The sequence below is a fragment of the Bos taurus genome, chromosome 5 (assembly GCF_002263795.3).
Source record: "Bos taurus isolate L1 Dominette 01449 registration number 42190680 breed Hereford chromosome 5, ARS-UCD2.0, whole genome shotgun sequence".
Lineage (NCBI taxonomy): Eukaryota > Metazoa > Chordata > Mammalia > Artiodactyla > Bovidae > Bos > Bos taurus.
Genome location: NC_037332.1, coordinates 1,294,428 through 1,313,384, shown reverse-complemented (window position 1 = coordinate 1,313,384; position 18,957 = coordinate 1,294,428). Strand labels below are relative to the sequence as shown.

Sequence of the window (18,957 nt, the reverse complement as noted above, 5' to 3'; positions counted from 1 at the left end):
GCACAGGCTTGGATTACCATGATATTGAATGGTTTGCCTTGGAAACAAATAGAGATCATTGTGTCATTTTTGAGATTGCATCCAAGTACTGCATTTCAGACTCTTGTTGACCACGATGGCTACTCCATTTCTTCGAAGGGATTCCTGCCCACAGTAGTAGATATAATGGTCATCTGAGTTAAATTCACCCATTCCAGTCCATTTTAGTTTGCTGATTCCTAGAATGTCAACATTCACTCTTGCCATCTCCTGTTTGACCACTTCCAACTTGCCTTGAATCATGGACCTAACATTCCAGGTTCCAATGCAATATTGCTCTTTACAGCATCAGACCTTGCTTCTATCACCAGTCACATCCACAACTGGGTATTTTTGCTTTGGCTCCATCCCTTCATTCTTTCTGGAGTTATTTCTTCACTGATCTCCAGTAGCATATTGGGCACCTACCGACCTGGGGAGTTCCTCTTTCAGTACCCTATCATTTTGCCTTTTCATACTGTTCATGGGGTTCTCAAGGCAAGAACACTGAAGTGGTTTGCCATTCCCTTCTCCAGTGGACCACATTCTGTCAGACCTCTCCACTGTGACCCGCCCATTTTGGGTGGCCCCACACGGTATGGCTTAGTTTCATTGACTTAGACAAGGCTGTGGTCCGTGTGATTAGACTGACTAGTCTTCTGTGATTATGGTTTCAGTGTGTCTGCCCTCTGATGCCCTCTCGCAACACCTACTGTCTTACTTGGGTTTCTCTTACCTTGGACGTGGGGTATCTCTTCACGGCTGCTCCAGCAAAGGGCAGCCGCTGCTCCTTACCTTGGACGAGGGGTTATGTCTCCTCACGGCTGCCCCTCCTGACCTTGAACGTGGAGTAGCACCTCTTGACCCTCCTGCACCCTCCTGCACAGTTGCAGCCATCGCTCCTTGGACGTGGGGTAGCTCCTCCTGGCTGCTGCCCCTGACCTTGGGTGAGGGGTAGCTCCTCTCCGCCATGCTTCTGCGTGGTCTGTCATAGCCAGCGTGCTTCTGTGGAAAATTCTGAAAGAGATGGGAATACCAGACCACCTGACCTGCCTCTTGAGGAACCTGTATGCAGGTCAGGAAGCAACAGTTAGAACTGGACATGGAACAACAGACTGGTTCCAAATAGGAAAAGGAATACGTCAAGGCTGCATATTGTCACCCTGCTTATTTAACTTATATTCAGAGTACATCATGAGAAACCCTGGGCTGGAAGAAGCACAAGCTGGAATCAAGATTGCTGGGAGAAATATCAATAACCTCAGATATGCAGATGACACCACCCTTATGGCAGAAAGTGAAGAGGAACTAAAAAGCCTCTTGATGAAAGTGAAAGAGGAGAGTGAAAAAGTTGGCTTTAAGCTCAACATTAAAAAAACTGAGATCATGGCATCTGGTCCCATCACTTCATGGGAAATAAATGGGGAAACAGTGGAAACAATGGGTGATTTTATTTTTTTGGGCTCCAGAATCACTGCAGATGGTGACTGCAGCCATGAAAAGACGCTTACTCCTTGGAAGGAAAGGTATGACCAACCTAGATTAACATATTCAAAAGCAGAGGCATTACTTTGCCAACAAAGGTCCATCTACTCAAGGCTATGGTTTTTCCAGTGGTCATGTATGGATGTGAGAGTTGGACTGTGAAGAAAGCTAAGTACCGAAGAATTGATGCTTTTGAACTGTGGTGTTGAAGGACTCTTGAGAGTCCCTTGGACTGCAAGGAGATCCAACCAGTCCATTCTAAAGGAGAGCACCCCTGGGTGTTCTTTGGAAGGACTGATGCTAAAGCTGAAACTCCAGTACTTTGGCCACCTCATGCAAATCGTTGACTCATTGGAAAAGACTCTGATGCTGGGAGGGATTGGGGGGAGGAGGAGAAGGGGACGGCAGAGGATGAGATGGCTGGATGGCATCACTGACTCGATGGACATGAGTTTGAGTGAACTCCGGGAGTTGGTGATGGAGAGGGAGGCCTGGTGTTCTGCAATTCATGGGGTCACAAAGAGTCGGTCACGACAGAGTGACTGAACTGACCTGAAGGATATCTATGGTCTTCCCTGGTTGCTCTGACGGTAAAGAATCTGCCTGCAATGCAGGAGGCTTAGGTTCAATCCCTGGGTTGTGAAGATACCCTGGAGAAGGGAATGGCTACTCACTCCAGTATTCTTGCCTGGAGAATTCCACGGACAGAGGAGCCTGGCAGGCTCCAGTCCATGGGGTCGCAAAGAGTCGGACACGACTGAGCGATTTTCACCTCAAGTGTATCTACAATCTTGAGTGTGTGAGCCTCAAATTATTGTGAGGAGAGACATAAATTTTTATAGCCCTTCATATTTCTGGTGTAGATTGTATAACCAGTATTTAAAACAGTGAAAATAAACTATAATGTATGTTTAGATATAATTTGAGCCATAAAATGAAATGATAATTCCTCTTCTAGGCTTTACATATCTTTATTTTGCTTACAGTTTGCTTCAACTTAAGGAGAGGGACTTCTATTAAAGTATTTCAGGGGTTCAATTTAAGGGAAGGATTTCCACGGAAATGTTTATGTACATATTTTAGAAATAATAGGCATGACAGTAATTTCCTTAGAAAAGTTTTAGAATCAACATACTCAGAATACATTTTTTTGTGTGTGAAAACAATACGCAGCTGTTTAATATATTATAAATTCCTTAATTTTATAGTTTTCAACGTCTAAATGCCAAAAGAATCCCATAATCTGACATAAAGAGGAACCATTTTGTATATTATACCAAAATTACAATTTACCCGTATTCTAAGATTGAGAAGTGAGATTAAAAAAACCCCCAGCATTATAAAGTCTACCTAGAAGAGATCAACAATGATCAGACTGTCGTTACTGTATATCTATGTATCTATATATATTTATACACACAATATTTTTTTAGTTTTTTGAAACACATGACCTGCCCTATTTTAATGATGTAGTTAACAGAGGGTTATAATGTAGAGGTCAGAGAATAGGATTTGGAGGCTGAAGACCAGTGTTCAACCTAGAACTTTCTTGATCACTGCATTTCTTCCCTTTGTGCCAGATACATTATAAATGTCTGAATAATTACATTAACAAAGATTTCTTCATCTATAAATTAGAGATAACACCACCTACCACACAGAATATTTGTAAAGAACAAGAGAACTAATTGTTGCCATAGTGCATTGTTAACTTGAAGACTCTGATTTAAAACTATTTTTTTTTTAAATTTGTGATAGTAGGGCTTGTTGTTTAGTAAAAATATCAAATATCAAATAAACTCCAATTTTGTCTTTGATATAATATTTCACTTAGTTATGTTTCCCTTTTAACAAGATATCATGAACAACAAATTTGTTCAGTGTTCATTTTAATGGGAGGAAAGTTTTACAATTCATTAAATAAACACTAGTAATTCACCTTAACACCCATGTTCTACAAAATCTCCTTTGGTAAGTCATTATAAGAAATCCATTTATTTCAAAAGAAAACTATTATAAAAAGGTCTAAAGTTTACATGTTCTTATTAAATTCCAATTTAATGGCATTTACCAAAGCACTTCACACACACCTCTTTCATAGCATTTATCATATTGTATTATAAATAGTATTTGTTTCTCTCAAAAGACTTTGAGCAACTTAAGGGCAGAAAAATCATGTCATATTCATCTTTATATCAAATTCCTAGCCTTTGGCTGGTTCTCTGTAAAGGTTAGTGCCTACCAGACACAGCATGAATGATGGACATAAAACAGGATATATGTGTACAGCAGAGGACAAAGAGCTACTATAATTTTGATGAGTTTCATGATATACGGGCTAAGTGATAAGTTTATCAACAAACTGAAAACAGGATTTTAAAAGATTCCTTTAATTTTTAAAGTAAAACTAAACTCCTTTGATTTTCTCTATGAATGAAAGTAGTTTTAAGGCAGACAGATACATGTTAACATAACTTGATGCAGACAGAGTTTGTAGCATGTTATCAGAACAGTGACATGAAAATGCCATGGGGAAAAAACAGCAAAAAATGTACTGAGTGGTAGTTTATTCAGTGCTCTCAAATAATAATGAAGTCAAGTTAATGTGCCAAAAGTTTGTTGTATTTTATAATGGTTCATTTTTGTGATTTAAAAAATGTTATATTAAGATATTAAGGTACTATTGTACATGGGAATCAGCCTGCATTGGTGTTTTGTTTTGTACTGGGGAGGGGTGGTGAACCACATGAGAGTTTATGTTTGGAAAACATAGTTTATGTTTAAATGATTATGTACCCAACTTATTTTGAAGTACAGAAATGGTAAGTATTGATGATTATGTTTGAAACCACATAAAGACAGTTGAAAACATGAAAGGACAATTCCAAGAAGTGAAATCCAGTATTAAAGATAACATGACTAACAAGGTTTACACTATACACAAAAGGATTTTCTTAAATATTTACTTCAAGTGCCTGATGTAAACTAAAAGAGATCTTTCCTACCACTGCTTTTGTTAACTCTAGTAGGCACTCCTAACACTCTAGTAGGAGTGCCTCTAGTAGAGTTAAAGGGTGTAAATAATCTAAAAAGACTGTTGCTAGGATTTAAGCAAATGTTATAAAAACTTTTTTATCATCAAGGAGCCATGACCTTATGGGAAAGATTTACAGTAATATGTGATTATATATATGGTACTTTCATATGTTGTTGTCAGAAACTCAAGTTAGGCCTGGTTAACCTGATTGTTCATTAATAAATTTTTATATGATTTGACCAAAGCTGTTTGAAGGGCTCTTACTAAACATTTATCTGGCAAAATAAGGCAAACCCTTTAATTGTTCAAGTGGAAACTATAAGAAGAGTTCTGATAAAATAATTCTGTTGTAAAATAATTAGCACCTGTATAGCTTTATCAGAGACACAAGAATTTTTATAGAGATCTACACTTCATTTCCCTTATGCAGTATGGTTACTCTACTTACTAAAAGAGATAAAAAGCAAACTGATATGTAAGATAAATTAATTCCATTTTAGGTTATAAGCTGTGGAGATACAATCTGGTAAGTACTTTTCCATAATTCAATTCTATTATGGGTTTATAGAAAAAAAAGAAAGCTTAAGAATTTTGGTATCAATACACGTGGTGATAGAGGGAGTATTTCTAACATGAAACTTTATAGCATGTTTGCCTATTAATGCATCAACTTTGAAACTGAAAATGTATTTTTATTTATGAGAAAAATGTGGTATATTTATCTTTGTGTTCAGTTAAAGTAAAAAGCTAGATCTCAATCTCTGTGTTATTTCATAGCATATTTTCTCAGAAGGTGACTATAACCAGCTACCAGTTTTTAGAAGCCTGAGGTACTTGGATAACTCAAAGGTACTTTACATTTGAAAATATTATTTTCAAAATATTTTACCAGATATTGCAAAAGCTAATTTTGTTATGATGGAGGCCATGATTAGCTTATTTTACAGATAAGAAGATATAGAAAGTTTAAATAAAATAATTTGCCCTGTATTTCAGGGGGTTTTTCCCTATAATTTTTCCCAATCACAGTGCCAATAACAATAATTCAATTAATAAAAAACTGAACAATTTTACAGTTATATGTCAGTTAATCCCTACTAGGCAAATTACTTAGAATGTAATATCCCAACTTTGGTACAGGAAAAAATTTTTTTATAATATAAATTAAAAACATTACTTGTAATAGACTGTTCTTTAAAGAGGTTAAAAAAACAAAAACACAAAACATTCTACAAATATTAAGTTTTCTAGCAAAAGTTTTAAGTATGTAATTCTCACGATAAGGCACTTCTATTCTCATTTAAATGTTTCATAGAAAGTTCTCCATTTTTTTGTAATCAAGTCTTCATAAATTATACAGTAATGTTGTTACTTCAAGTAAAACTTTATTAACTACTCAATTTTGGAATAATTTCTTTAATTGTCTTTACTTGTGAATAGAATGGAGTTTAAGTAACAAATCCTAAATGAACGTACTCTTGGTCTGTTTCAGATTTAGAGAACTATGATAATGTTTTACCCTGTTGATCTTGTTCAAGAATCTTGAAATCTTCCAAAGCAAGACTGTTTAAGGCTGCTGGTAAAATGTATTCTGATGTGCCCTTACGTAATGCATTATTTGTTTCCAGATTCTTCACCAAGCACGCGGCTTTAATCCATCTTCGAGTTGCTCTGCGTTCTTTCTGTAGGCAAGTTTTCATTTTCCTTCTTAAGCTTGCTATCTCCTTTTCCAGTTTAATTATCCTTTTTTTTGCTTCCATAGGATTCCTGAAGGCATAACTGTGTTCAAGTAGTACTTGCTGACTACTAATGCTTGATTTTAAATTAGATGGTCCGGTTGGTGTACAACTGTTGTTTTTCTTCAAAAGATTCCTTGACTTGAGTTTCTGAGCCAAATAAAATCAGAGGGTTGAATATAAATTACGGAATATCACAAAAAAGCAAATTCTGTCCAATTTTGGATAACAGTACTTAAACTGCTCTTTTTGGAACCAGACAATGCCCTTCCCAGGTTTCTTTCAAATAACTGAATATGATTCTATAGATTTAAAAATTTTATTTGCAATATTCTCACCAAGACCAATATAGAATGCATTTAGACATTTGTGATACTGATTTGATCTCTTTTTAAATACTATTCTCTCAATTTGATTAATATTTCAGACCTGTGATCCTACTTAATAAAGACATACCTAAGAATCAAGCTCCTGAATAGGTTTACTTATTAATTATGCACAGTTATATCATACTATCAAGGATTTAAGATCTGGCTAGAAAACTTCTGTCCAGATAAGAAACCCGAGGACCCTTTTTTCCCTTTAATTTCTTTCATTCAGGTAGTCATCAAGTCCTATTAATTCTACCTAAATATCTCATCAGGATGTTTAGAATCTTCCCATCATTCTTAATGCTACTACCCACATCAGGCCCATATCATTCATGTCTAGCTTGAATATATTAAAAACTTTATTGATCTCTGGGCTCATTTTAATCCTCACTAATCTATTTCCCTGACCAGTAATGCTGAAGAGCTGAAGTTGAACGGTTCTATGAAGACCTACAAGACCTTTTAGAACTAACACTGCAAAAAGATGTCCTTTTCATTATAGGGGGCTGCAATGCAAAAGTAGGAAGTAAAGAAACACCTAGAGTAACAGGCAAATTTGGCCTTGGAGTACAGAATGAACCAGTGCAAAGGCTAATAGTTTTGCCAAGAGAACACACTGGTCATAGCAAACACCCTCTTCCAACAACACAAGAGAAGACTCTACACATGGACATCACCAGATGGTCAACACCGACATCAGATCTATTATATTCTTTGCAGCCAAAGATGGTGAAGCTCTATACAGTCAGCAAAAACAAGACCAGGAGCTGACTGTGGCTCAGATCATGAACTCCTTATTGCCAAATTCAGACTTAAAGTGACGAAAGTAGGGAAAACCACTAGACCATTCAGGTTATGACCTAAATCAAATCCCTTATGATTATACAGTGAAAGTGAGAAATAGATTTAAGGGACTAAATCTCATAGACAGAGTGCCTGATGAACTATGGATGGAGGTTCGTGACATTGTACAGGAGGCAGGGATCAAGACCATCCCCAAGAAATGCAAAAAAGCAAAATGGCTGTCTGAGGAGGCCTTACAAATAGCTGTGAAAAGAAGAGAAGCAAAGAGCTAAGGAGAAAAGGAAAGCTATACCCATTTGAATGAAGAGTTCCAAAGAATAGCAAGGAGAGATAAGAAAGCCTTCCTCAGCAATCAATGCAAAGAAATAGAGGGAAACAGTAGAATGGGAAAGACGAGAGAGCTCTCAAGAAAATTAGAGATACCAAGGGAACATTTCGTGCAAAGATGGGCTTGATAAAGGACAGAAATGGTATGGACCTAACAGAAGCAGAAGATATTAAGAAGAGGTGGCAAGAATACACAGAAGAACTGTACAAAAAAGAGCTTCACAACCAAGATAATCAGGAATATGGTGTGATCACTCACCTAGAGCCAGGCATCCTGGAATGTGAAGTCAAGTGGGCTTTAGGAAGCATCATTACGAACAAAGCTAGTGGAGGTGATGGAATTCCAGTTTAGCTATTTCAAATCCTAAAAGATGATGCTGTGAAAGTGCTGCACTCAGTATGTCAGCAAATTTGGAAAACTCAGCAGTGGCCACAGGACTGGAAAAGGTCAGTTTTCATTCCAATCCCAAAGAAAGGCAATGCCAAAGAATGCTCAAACTACCACACAATTGCATTCATGTCACACGCTAGTAAAGTAATGCTCAAAATTCTCCAAGCCAGGCTTCAGCAATACGTGATCCGTGAACTTCTAGATGTTTAAGCTGGTTTTAGAAAAGTTAGAGGAACCAGAAATCAAATTGCCAACATCTGCTGGATCATTGAAAAAGCAAGAGAGTTCCAGAAAAACATCTATTTCTGCTTTATTGACTACGCCAAAGCCTTTGACTGTGTGGATCACAACAAACTGTGGAAAATTCTTCAAGAGATGGGAATACCAGACCACCTGACCTGCCTCTTGAGAAACCTGTATGCAGGTCAGGAAGCAACAGTTAGAACTGGACATGGAACAACAGACAGGTTCCAAATAGGAAAAGGAGTTCGTCAAGGCTGTATATTGTCACCCTGCTCATTTAACTTATATGCAGAGTACATCATGAAAAGGCCTGGGCTGGAAGAAGCACAAGTTGGAATCAAGATTACCAGGAGAAATATTAATAACCTCAGGTACGCAGATGACATCACCCTTATGGCACAAAGTGAAGAGGAACTAAAGAGCCTCTTAATGAAAGTGAAAGAGGAGAATGAAAAACTTGACTTAAAGCTCAATATTCAGAAAACTAAGATCACGGCATCCGGTCCCATCACTTCATGGGAAATAGATGGGGAAACTGTGCAAACAGTGGGTGACTTTATTTTTGGGGGCTCCAAAAGCACTGCAGATGGTGACTGCAGCCATGAAATTAAAAGACGCTTACTCCTTGGAAGGAAAGTTATGACCAACCTAGACAGCATATTAAAAAGTAAAAACGTTACTTTGTCAACAAAGGTCCGTCTAGGCAAGGCTATGGTTTTTCCAGTAGTCATATATGGATATGAGAGCTAGACTATAAAGAATGCTGAGCGTAGAAGAATTGATGCTTTTGCACTGTGGTGTTGGAGAAGACTCTTGAGAGTCCCTTGGACTGCAAGGAGATCCAACCAGTCCATCATAAGGGATATCAGTTCTGCGTGTTCATTGGAAGGACTGAGGTTGAAGCTGAAACTCCAATACTTTGGCCACCTCATGAGAAGAGCTGACTCATTTGAAAAGACCCTGATGCTGGGAAAGATTGGGGGCAGGAAGAGAAGGGGACGACAGAGGATGAGATGGCTGGATGGCATCACCGACTCGATGGACATGAGTTTGAGTGAACTCTGGGAGTTGGTGATGGACAGGGAGGCCTGGTGTGCTACGGTTCATGGGGTCACAAAGTGTCGGACACGACTAAACTGAACTGAATCTATTTTCTGCCACTAGCATAATTTTGTAACAGATTTGATGTTTTAATACTGGCTACATTCTTCTTTGCCTATTTTCTAAAGAACAAAAAAATCTTTACATGGCATACTATACCATTTAGGATCTCACCCCATTCTGCCATTCACCATCCTAATTTTTATTCCAAAAATATTAAAACACTTTTAGTTCCCACATTATGTCATCAATTTCATAACTTTGTGTCTTTCATTCATTCAACAAACATTTATTGAAACAACACAACAGTGAACAAGTAAGATAAATATGGTTCCTGTCCTCATGAAACCTAAAAACTGGCATTCTTTCTGCCTAAAACAACTGGCAGGAGCTCCATTTTCATCTTTATATTCCCAGCATCTAACTTGGATTTCGACATATGTAAAGCTTAGTAAATATCTGTTGAAAGAATAAATGATCAAAGTGTCAAAACCAAGGTATACTTCAAATTCAACAAACATCTGAGTGTGTACTATGTACCAGGCACTATTTGAGGTTGAGGATTCAGAAGTGAAATGCTTGCCATCCTGGAGCTTTTCTAATATCTGTGATGTTAACATTAATAATTAGTTTACCACAATCTCCTCTCTCTTCTCTCCCATTCAGATATTAACCATGTAGATTTACAAATTTACCCATCAAAAATAACTCAAGAAAAGCAGTTTTTTTTTTTTCCTCTTTCAGAGGAAAAGATATCTGTCCTTTTTTTCAAAGCTAAATTTTTTACATTTTTTTTGTTCATTCTACCCCTTAACATTTCAGTGACCCTGTCTTTCGCAGCTAGCTTTTCTCTTTTCTGATCAGATCTTCCTTGAGTAGATAAAACATTGTTTTAATCCATTCATACTATACCTTAAATTTCTCCTTCAAATAAATTTCCCCTTCAAATAAGATACAAATAAGTATCACTTGCTCATACTTATTTTCCACTCATCCCTCAACTCATTAGTTTTTGTTCTGTTTGTACTACTGCAGCTGCCCTGTGCAAGGTCAAGAACTCTCTCCTAAGTTCCAAACTCCAAGCTCAAACCCAATCTAAATGCTGGAGTTCTACAAAGTTTTCTGTTACGCCTCCCTCTGACCTTATATTCTTTGGTCTGACTCTGGTATTCTTTGGGTGTGCTGCCATGAAAGCACTTATCACACATTATTTGTATGTCATCCTAAAACCAGGGCAGAATGATGCTAGAGGTTTCATTAAGATTTTTCAGTTTAACCAATGGGTCAGTTATTGATAAGAATTAACAATAATGTAGAATTCCGATATGATAAAACAGTTTGGATTGGGGAAAGAATAATAGAATCAGGAGATCTGAGCACTAATTCTAGCCTGCATCTTTACTGCAATTTTCCAACTTCCTTGAGCTACAGTATTATATTTGAATTTCAATATATTCTGAATCATTCCATTTTACAAACAAAAAAGGATGGATTCTAAAAATGGAGTTAAAGAAAAGCAGCATTACCTACCATGGACTTTATATGGGTACAAAAATCAAAAATGGTTGGAACAGCATCCATTTTAAGTCGTCTAGTTTGTCCTGTTAGGTCAAAACAGGAAGCTTCAAAGTGCTTTGAACAAAGAAAAGTATGTTTTCCTGGCACAAAATTTTTGCGCCTAACCAGGCGGACCCATTCTTTTCTTCTTTTAGGATCCAAAGGAAACCTTAAAAAAAAAAAAAAAAAGAAAAAAAGGGCAACTCAAATTCCAACTATCACACACTTCTGGTTGCACTAAATAGTCAAAAGAAATTTTGAAAAATGAACAATTTAAAATGTCTTCCATTTATATAACAAATTAAAAATTTCTAATATCCAAACACTGGAACAGAAACCAATTCATGTTCATTTTTATAAGTTCTTAAAACTTAATAAAAAACTAACTTAAGTAGATCAGTTTTTCAAGGTCTTAAAAAGAGACATTTCTTCCCAAACTAGTCCTTAACAAGGGAGAAAAAATAAGTAAAACAATTCAAATTTATGTGAAACCATTGTAAGCAGGAATCATTTCACAATGATTTGATCTGCTGTTGATATACATGGTCAAGACAACTCAGATAATCCACAGATTAAATTTTATCAAGACAGATTCTGGTATTCCTCCCTCTGTGTTCATTATGATACTTACCACATGCTTTGTAATTTTTCATTTTAAAAAATTTCCAGTGAAATGAAAGATGATCAGTTTCTTGAGGACACGGATCATTATATCTTTTTATCTATCTTTACCACTTAGGTATTGCCTTGCAAATAGTTGGGACTCAACAAAAATGTGCTTAGTTACTATAAATATAGAATATATAAATTAATACTATACTATACTACTTTCATGAAGTTAAACTGCATATATTTTTGAAAAATGAACTCTTAAGCTATGTAGTACAGTTGAAAGCACAATTACTACAAGAAGTAAAACACTAATGACAAGCCAGTTGGAATGTTTTTCCTATTTATTTCAAACATAAAATACAGTGATATCACCCAGTGTACAGCTGTTAAGGAAGAGAAAAATATAAGGGACTTCTAAAAATTCTGAAGGCAGCTGTGCTGTGAAGTGAAAGTTGCTTGGTTGTGTCCCACTCTTTGTGACCCCATCGACTACAGAGTCCACGGAATTCTCCAGGCCAGAATACTGGAGTGGGTAGCTGTTCCCTTCTCCAGTGGATCTTCCCAACCCAGGGGTTCTGAACCCAGGTCTCCTGCACTGCAGGTGGATTCTTTACCAGCTGAGCCACCAGGGAAGCCCAAAAATACTGGCGTGGGTGGCCTATCCCTTCTCCAACACATCTTCCCAATCCAGGAATTGAACCAGGGTCTCCTGCATAGCAGCAGATTCCTTACCAGCTGAGCTATCAGGGAAGCCCCTGTGTTGACGGACTTGGAAATAGAAGAATCAACATTCACATGCAATAAGTTTGAACTGAACCCTTTAGTTTGACTACCTTATCCTTTAAGTATTAATTATGAACTCACTAGTGCCTAAAAAGAACCATTAAATTTATGTTAGAAGATCCTGTGGCTCCAAAGCCCCCAGCTGAAGATTCACTAGAACAGCTTTGGCTATATTAGATATACTAGGGTTGCTCAAATTACCAGCAGGGAGGGGCACAGTGATGAAAGCCCAGGTTTACCTATACACCCTGCCATCTCATGTCCCCATTCCCCACAACCTCAAATACACCCTGATCTGAAGGCAGCATTTGTATGTCACTCTACAGTTCCTGTATTGTCGTAAGGTACTTTTATTCTATTTCATTAGACACTTCTGATGGAGAAGTAATCTACTCTGTTAGCTCTCATTTCTTAACAATAATGTATTCTCACTTCAAAGCTCTGTTCCAATATTTAATGATTTGAAAATCCTCCTGAGGACTGAGCTAAAAATTAAGCTATTAATTCATTAGCACACTTCTTGCTGGGACCTCAATAAAGGCTCAGAATAAATAAGTACTATCGGAGAAGGCAATGGCACCCCACTCCAGTACTCTTGCCTGGAAAATCCCGTGGACGGAGGAGCCTGGTAGGCTGCAGTCCATGGGGTCGCTAGGAGTCAGACACAACTGAGCGACTTCACTTTGACTTTTCACTTTCATGCATTGGAGAAGGAAATGGCAACCCACTCCAGTGTTCTTGCCTGGAGAATCCCAGGGACGGGGGAGCCTGGTGGGCTGCCGTCTGTGGGGTCGCACAGAGTCGGACACGACTGAAGCGACTTAGCAGCAGCATCAGTACTATTTTTTTTTTTTTTTTATAGTAAGGGTGTTTACTGTCACTTTTTTATCACCAGTAATATTAAATACTTTACACCTTCATTCTTTTTTTTTTATTCCTTTATTTCTCATGTGTTCCCCATCCTGAACCCTCCTCCCTCTAGTACTATTGTATTAGCGTTTGTATGAGACTCTTCAGATATATGAAGACTGTCAGATATTATTTTTCATACCCACCTTTAGCTCTTTTTTAAATAATGAAATCAATGCCTCCAACTGGACCTTAACTTCATCAAATTCTACTTCGTTTAATACTCAGTTTAATAGTACTGAGTACTATTAAATAATAGTACTTACATAATAGTATTAAATAATACTCATTTTCCTAACAAGTTTTTCATGATCAGAAGACTTGGTTAGATGTTCCTGTATCATATAGTACAAATATAACTGAATTCCAACTGTTTACTATCTCCACCACTAGATCACAGGTTTCTCCTGGTTAGAAGCTGTTTATTTCACTACTTTATCCTGTTAAGTAAGCATTCAATAAACTTTTCTGAGTGAATCAATGAATACACAAGCTAGTGGAGTTTGGCATTACTAAATAATCTTCAGATTATCTGTGTTGAAATAAAATAAGAATAATCAACAATTTTATATTTTAGTTTGGATAATGTTTTATAAAGATTAACCTGAATTATGTTTTTCACATGTTGTTTGGATTTTTTCCCAGCAAACCCAAAGGGTGAGTGAAACAGCCTGTAAGCTGAATTTAAGTAATAATAAATCCTGTAAATATTAGTTTTAAATAAGTGAAGTAGTGTTAATAGATGGATATATTCTTTGCTACACAAAAATAGAAGCAGGCTTTCAGAAGCATTAGATGTTTTGGAAAATCACTCAGTATTTTAAACAGTGCTACTTTGCTAGGGTCTTTAATAAATAACTGAATGTCTCTAACATTCCAAGCACTGTCCTAGGCACTGAAGACATGGTGCTAAATAAAACTGACCTACCTTTATGATATCCCCCTTTTTTGAGGGTATACTGTAATGAGGAAGGTACAGAATCAAACAGCTTGAGGTAGCAGAAAAGAGTGGCCAAGAACAGTTTCTCTGGAATCAAACCAGGTATCAATCCTGGATCCTTCATATAATAGCTGGGTGACTTTAAGGATGTTGTTTAACCTTTTTAGGCCTCAGTTTTATCACCCATAAAGTTGAGTAATAATGAACCTAGTGGGGTTCTAGGAATTAAATGAGACAATGTGAGTAAATGCTTAGCTCAGTGCGTGTGTGTGTGTTAGTTGCTCAGTCCTACCCGACTCTGTGACCTCATGGACTACAGCTTTCCAGGCTCCTCTGTCCATGGGATTCTCCAGGCAAGAATACGGGAGTAGGTTGCCATTCCCTTCTCCAGGGAATCTTCCTAACCAAGGGATCGAACCCAAGCTTCTTGCACTGCGGGCAGTCTCTTTACCATCTGGGCCACCAGAGAAGCCCAGCCCAGTGTATAGTACATGGTAAATATTAAATAAATAGTTTTTATTATTGGGTTGGCCCAAAAAGTTCATTTGGGCTTTTCCATAGCGTCTTATGGAAAAACCTGAATGAACTTTTTGGCCAACCCAATATTACAAATGTAATTACAAGCGTAATTATATGAACTTAGAAAAGGGTAAGTACAGGATTGCATGGAACCATAATAGGAAGAGCTAATTTCACCAAGAAGCCTTAAGAGAGTATGGGAATTAGCTAGGGAAATGGTAGTAGTGAAAAAAAGAGTATCTTGGGTACAGGGAAGTGTTATGACATGAAATGATGATGGAGGGCCTGCTAAGATAAAGAGTGATTTTGAATTTTATCCAAAATGGTATTGGTAAGTCATCAAGAACCTAATTTAGAGGTGACTGTTAACAGAAAATGTTTTAACTGGTTGTTAAACACAGCCATGATTAAAAATTATGTAAGTTTGCATTTAAGTAGATTAAAAACAAAGGTAATACATATTAAAAACCCAGCACCTAGTTATTTTACTATTATCTACACTCTTAGGTTACTTATATGTATGAAACCTGTATGAAATAAATGATACAGAATAGGGTAATATTGTACATTTCTTCCCAACTCCACTATCAGTGATGTCATGTTGGTAGCTTAAAACCAGTTATGGTTGGGAGTATTTATATCCTGCAAATTGGACAAACACTACAAATCAGGGCTTTTGCCCTTCCCCGGAGATCCTGTTGTTAAACATTTAGCAACACACCATTTACTATAAAAGAGCAGTTAGAAGGACATGAATGGAAGCAGTGAACCACTTAAGAAGTTGTTTTAATACTCAATTGAGAGGGAATGGTAAGAAGTCAAGGGAGGATAACCTCTCAGCTTCTGGGTGGCTGGTGTTTCCTTTTATGAGAAAGGGAATATGGGAAATGTAGTTTTTGGGGAAGGACAAGTTCAAGAGTACAGTTTTAGTGTGCTGAATGTGAGGAACTGAAGAGATGGGGGAAATAATTGAGACACTTCATCTAAAGGTCTAAAACCCATTGGAGATTTGGACTGGAAGTACAAATTTAGGAGGCATTTAGGAGGCATCAACAAGTAAATATTAACCAAGACCATAGGAACAGCTGCAATCCTTTTGATGAGAATGGGCTAGGCGATAGAGTGGTAGAGGAGACTGAACTTAGGCCAAGGAAGTAAGATGAAAATCACAAAATTAGTGTCAAATAATTCAAAGTAGAGAGTATTTCAGGGAGGAAATGATCACATGCCATGAAAAAAGATGTAGGAGTGACAATTCATGTTAGCAAGAACAGTTTCCAAAGATTACTGGGGAGACTCAGTCTGGAATGGGCTGAGGAAGAGAGAAGAAAAATGGGGACAATAAGTTTAGGCAATGTAAGTTGTATACGGGGATAGAGTCTACCAATGGCCTAGGAAAGGAGTGAATTAAATGTTAATTATGAAATAGGAATTAATTTCATTATGAATAATGCTATTTTAAGGCCTAAACTTCTGAGGTGACACATGAATATGTTAATTTCATAGCAAGCAAATGGTCAAACGTGGAAAGGAGGTGTGTTAGTGTACCACATCTCCTAAACATTCCTTGCTGGTGCCGTGACTCCACCCTCTTCCTCATTTTCCAAATCAAATTACCATATACAATAATTTCTCCTCAAACATTTCTCAAATCTGTCCACTTCTTCCCATCCCTACTCTCAGTACTACTCTAGTCTAGGCCACTGAGTCTCCCTTATTTTATTACAGGGTCCTAACTTTTTTCTCTATCAATCTAGGGCTGATTGTGTCAGCATCAGAAGTACATTGTTTAGTTCCACTGAGCTGCATCAGGATTTCCCTGTGAAATAGTAGGTATGCTAACATTCTGTAATAAGCTCCTTTCTCATCAAATTCATCTCATGATGATGCTTAACCAGCACTTTAGGTAACACTGTAATTTGCTACACTGCAGCCTGAGGGCTTTTTAATATGGAAATCTAATCACTCCATTCTTTGTAAGCCTTCCATAGCTACTCAAGAACTCACTGGATAAAACAGAAAATCCTTAAAAGTATTGTACAGGACCAGATATATGTCATCTTTTGCTCTCATTTGAAATTTCACATCCTTTGAGAAGTGTTATTTGACTTTCCAAAGCTAAATTAGGACTCCCTGAAAGTCTCTTCTGTGGCATTTAACCATAATTATTTATGTCTGTCTTTCTTATTCCAAGTCCAGGAAGGTTAAGAATTTTCTGGATCCTTAGCACCGTGTCAGGTGCTAAGAGCTTGGCACATATTCAGTTCAGTTCAGTCACTTAGTTGTGTCCGACTCTTTGCAGCCCCATGATGCCACCATGGACTGCAGCATGCTGGGCTTCCCTGTGCATGACCAACTCCCCAAGCTTGCTCAAACTCATATCCATGAGTTGGTAACGCCATCCAACCATCTCATTCTCTGTCCTCCCCTTCTTCTCCTGCCTTCAGTCTTTCCCAGCATCAGGGTGCTTCGCATCAGGTGACCAAAGTATTGGAGCTTCATCTTCAGGGTTAGTCCTTCCAATGAATATTCAGAACTGATTTCCTTTAGAATTGATTGGTTTGATCTTGCAGTCCAAGGAACTCTCAAGTCTTCTCCAACGCACTGATGCTCCAACAGTTCAAAAGCATCAATTCTTCAGCGCTCAGTTTTCTTTATAGTCCCACTGTCACATCCATACATGACTACTGAAAAAACCATCGCTTTGACTACAGGGACTTTCGTTGGCAAAGTAATATCTTTGCTTTTTAATACATTAGATAGATCAATGAATAAAGCACTACATTTTCATGACATACATGAAAAACATAAACACCACAAGGATTTTGTTTTTTAAGTGGTAACTTTTAATAGGGGGTACATTTAGTCATAATGAGGTGGGAAGAAAGGTCAAGGATATCATTTTCTGAATTCTAAGATCTTATTAAGTTGCAAAGTATATAAATGCAGAACTGTTTGTACTTAACTTTTTGAATGCTTCTTTTCTTCAAGCATATGGCACGCACTTGCAGAGAAGGCAAATGTTCACCGAGTCATTATTTCATGTAGTATTCAACGTGCTTTCCAGTGTTCTGATTTGACAGAATTAAAGAATTTTGACTGCTTTTCAGCAAACGAACGAAGAACGTAACCTGGGTTCTTTGTATACTACTCTGTTCTAGTAAGAATAGAAATCTTATCTTTTCCATTTTCATTCACATAGCTTAATTCTACTGCTATTAATGACAATTTCTCCGCAGTTACCGTATGTGACTATCAGAAATCTTAAACGCTTCCCATGTCAATATAGCTAGTGAGAACTGACTAATTATAACGGGAACGTAGTCCGCTTTTTAGGTGATTGCTGACTTGAAAAGGAAGATCTCGCTTCCTCTTATGGCGTCATTAACATCAAGACGTGGTCGAATACATAAGAAATAAAAAAGCAGAAAATTAAGATATCCTCCTGTCGCTTTCTAGAGAAGGACTAATCACTGTACAGAACTTGAGTAAACCTTCCCCGAAGGGAGAGAAAAACTGGACAGATTTGAGAAACACAAAAGCCAAAAATGATGCGTCCCTGCTACTTAATAGCTAAGTTAGAACTAGTAGAATCCTCTTGTTCTTCTCACACAAGTGATACCCAGTGTAGGAACTCCCGTTTCCGTCAGCCCCACTCCCTGCCCAGGTTACCTGTGGAAGCTGATGTTAATGTGCTTGTTGTAGGTAGTAGCACAGCCCGCCGCGGCGCAATTGGTCGGCATTTCCCTTTACACCTCATTCGGCGCTGTCTTAAGCCTGATTTGAGGCACGGGATGCTACGCTTCCTTCGGGCGGACCCTAGGCAAAAGAAGCTGGGGAAGGGCCCACCGAGCTGAGTTGCCAGAGATGGCTGGGAAGAAGGGGTATGTGTGTGTATGCGTGTGCGTGTGTGTGTGTAGCTGGTGGGGAGCGGGAGGGGTCAACCTGCCCTTTCTCTTTATTAATATGGCGGACTTGAGCCGGCAAAGCCGACGAGCCTGGCGCTCCAGTCGCTCCCGTTTGCCTTCACCAACATGGCGGACGCAACCCGCCCTCTCCCCGGCTCCCGAAAGGGAGTGGGACTATATAGCGTCTGTTTAGCTGCAGGCCACCGAGCAATTAGA

At 37.9% G+C, this 18,957-nt stretch overlaps 1 protein-coding gene across 1 annotated transcript; it reads right to left on the bottom strand.

Moving 5' to 3' along the window:
• Positions 1-2,445: 2,445 nt before the first annotated feature.
• On the bottom strand, positions 2,446-18,810 carry THAP2 (THAP domain containing 2). The gene is made up of 3 exons (XM_003586032.6): positions 18,506-18,810; positions 11,044-11,239; positions 2,446-6,426 (listed from the first exon to the last, which is right to left on the bottom strand). Exons 1-3 carry the CDS (start codon positions 18,574-18,576, stop codon positions 6,043-6,045), a joined length of 651 nt encoding a protein of 216 aa, XP_003586080.2. The 5' UTR covers positions 18,577-18,810; the 3' UTR covers positions 2,446-6,042.
• Positions 18,811-18,957: the final 147 nt, after the last annotated feature.

What these genes read in the sequence shown, in the direction of transcription:
- THAP2 (XM_003586032.6), bottom strand. Translation starts at nt 18,576, where the DNA reads ATGCCGACCAATTGCGCCGCGGCGGGCTGTGCTACTACCTACAACAAG. An exon ending in ATTAACATCAGCTTCCACAG is followed by an intron (nt 11,240 to 18,505) that starts GTAACCTGGGCA and finishes TTTTTTTTTAAG; the next exon opens with GTTTCCTTTGGATCCTAAAA. An exon ending in GTACCCATATAAAGTCCATG is followed by an intron (nt 6,427 to 11,043) that starts GTAGGTAATGCT and finishes TATTTGGCTCAG; the next exon opens with AAACTCAAGTCAAGGAATCT.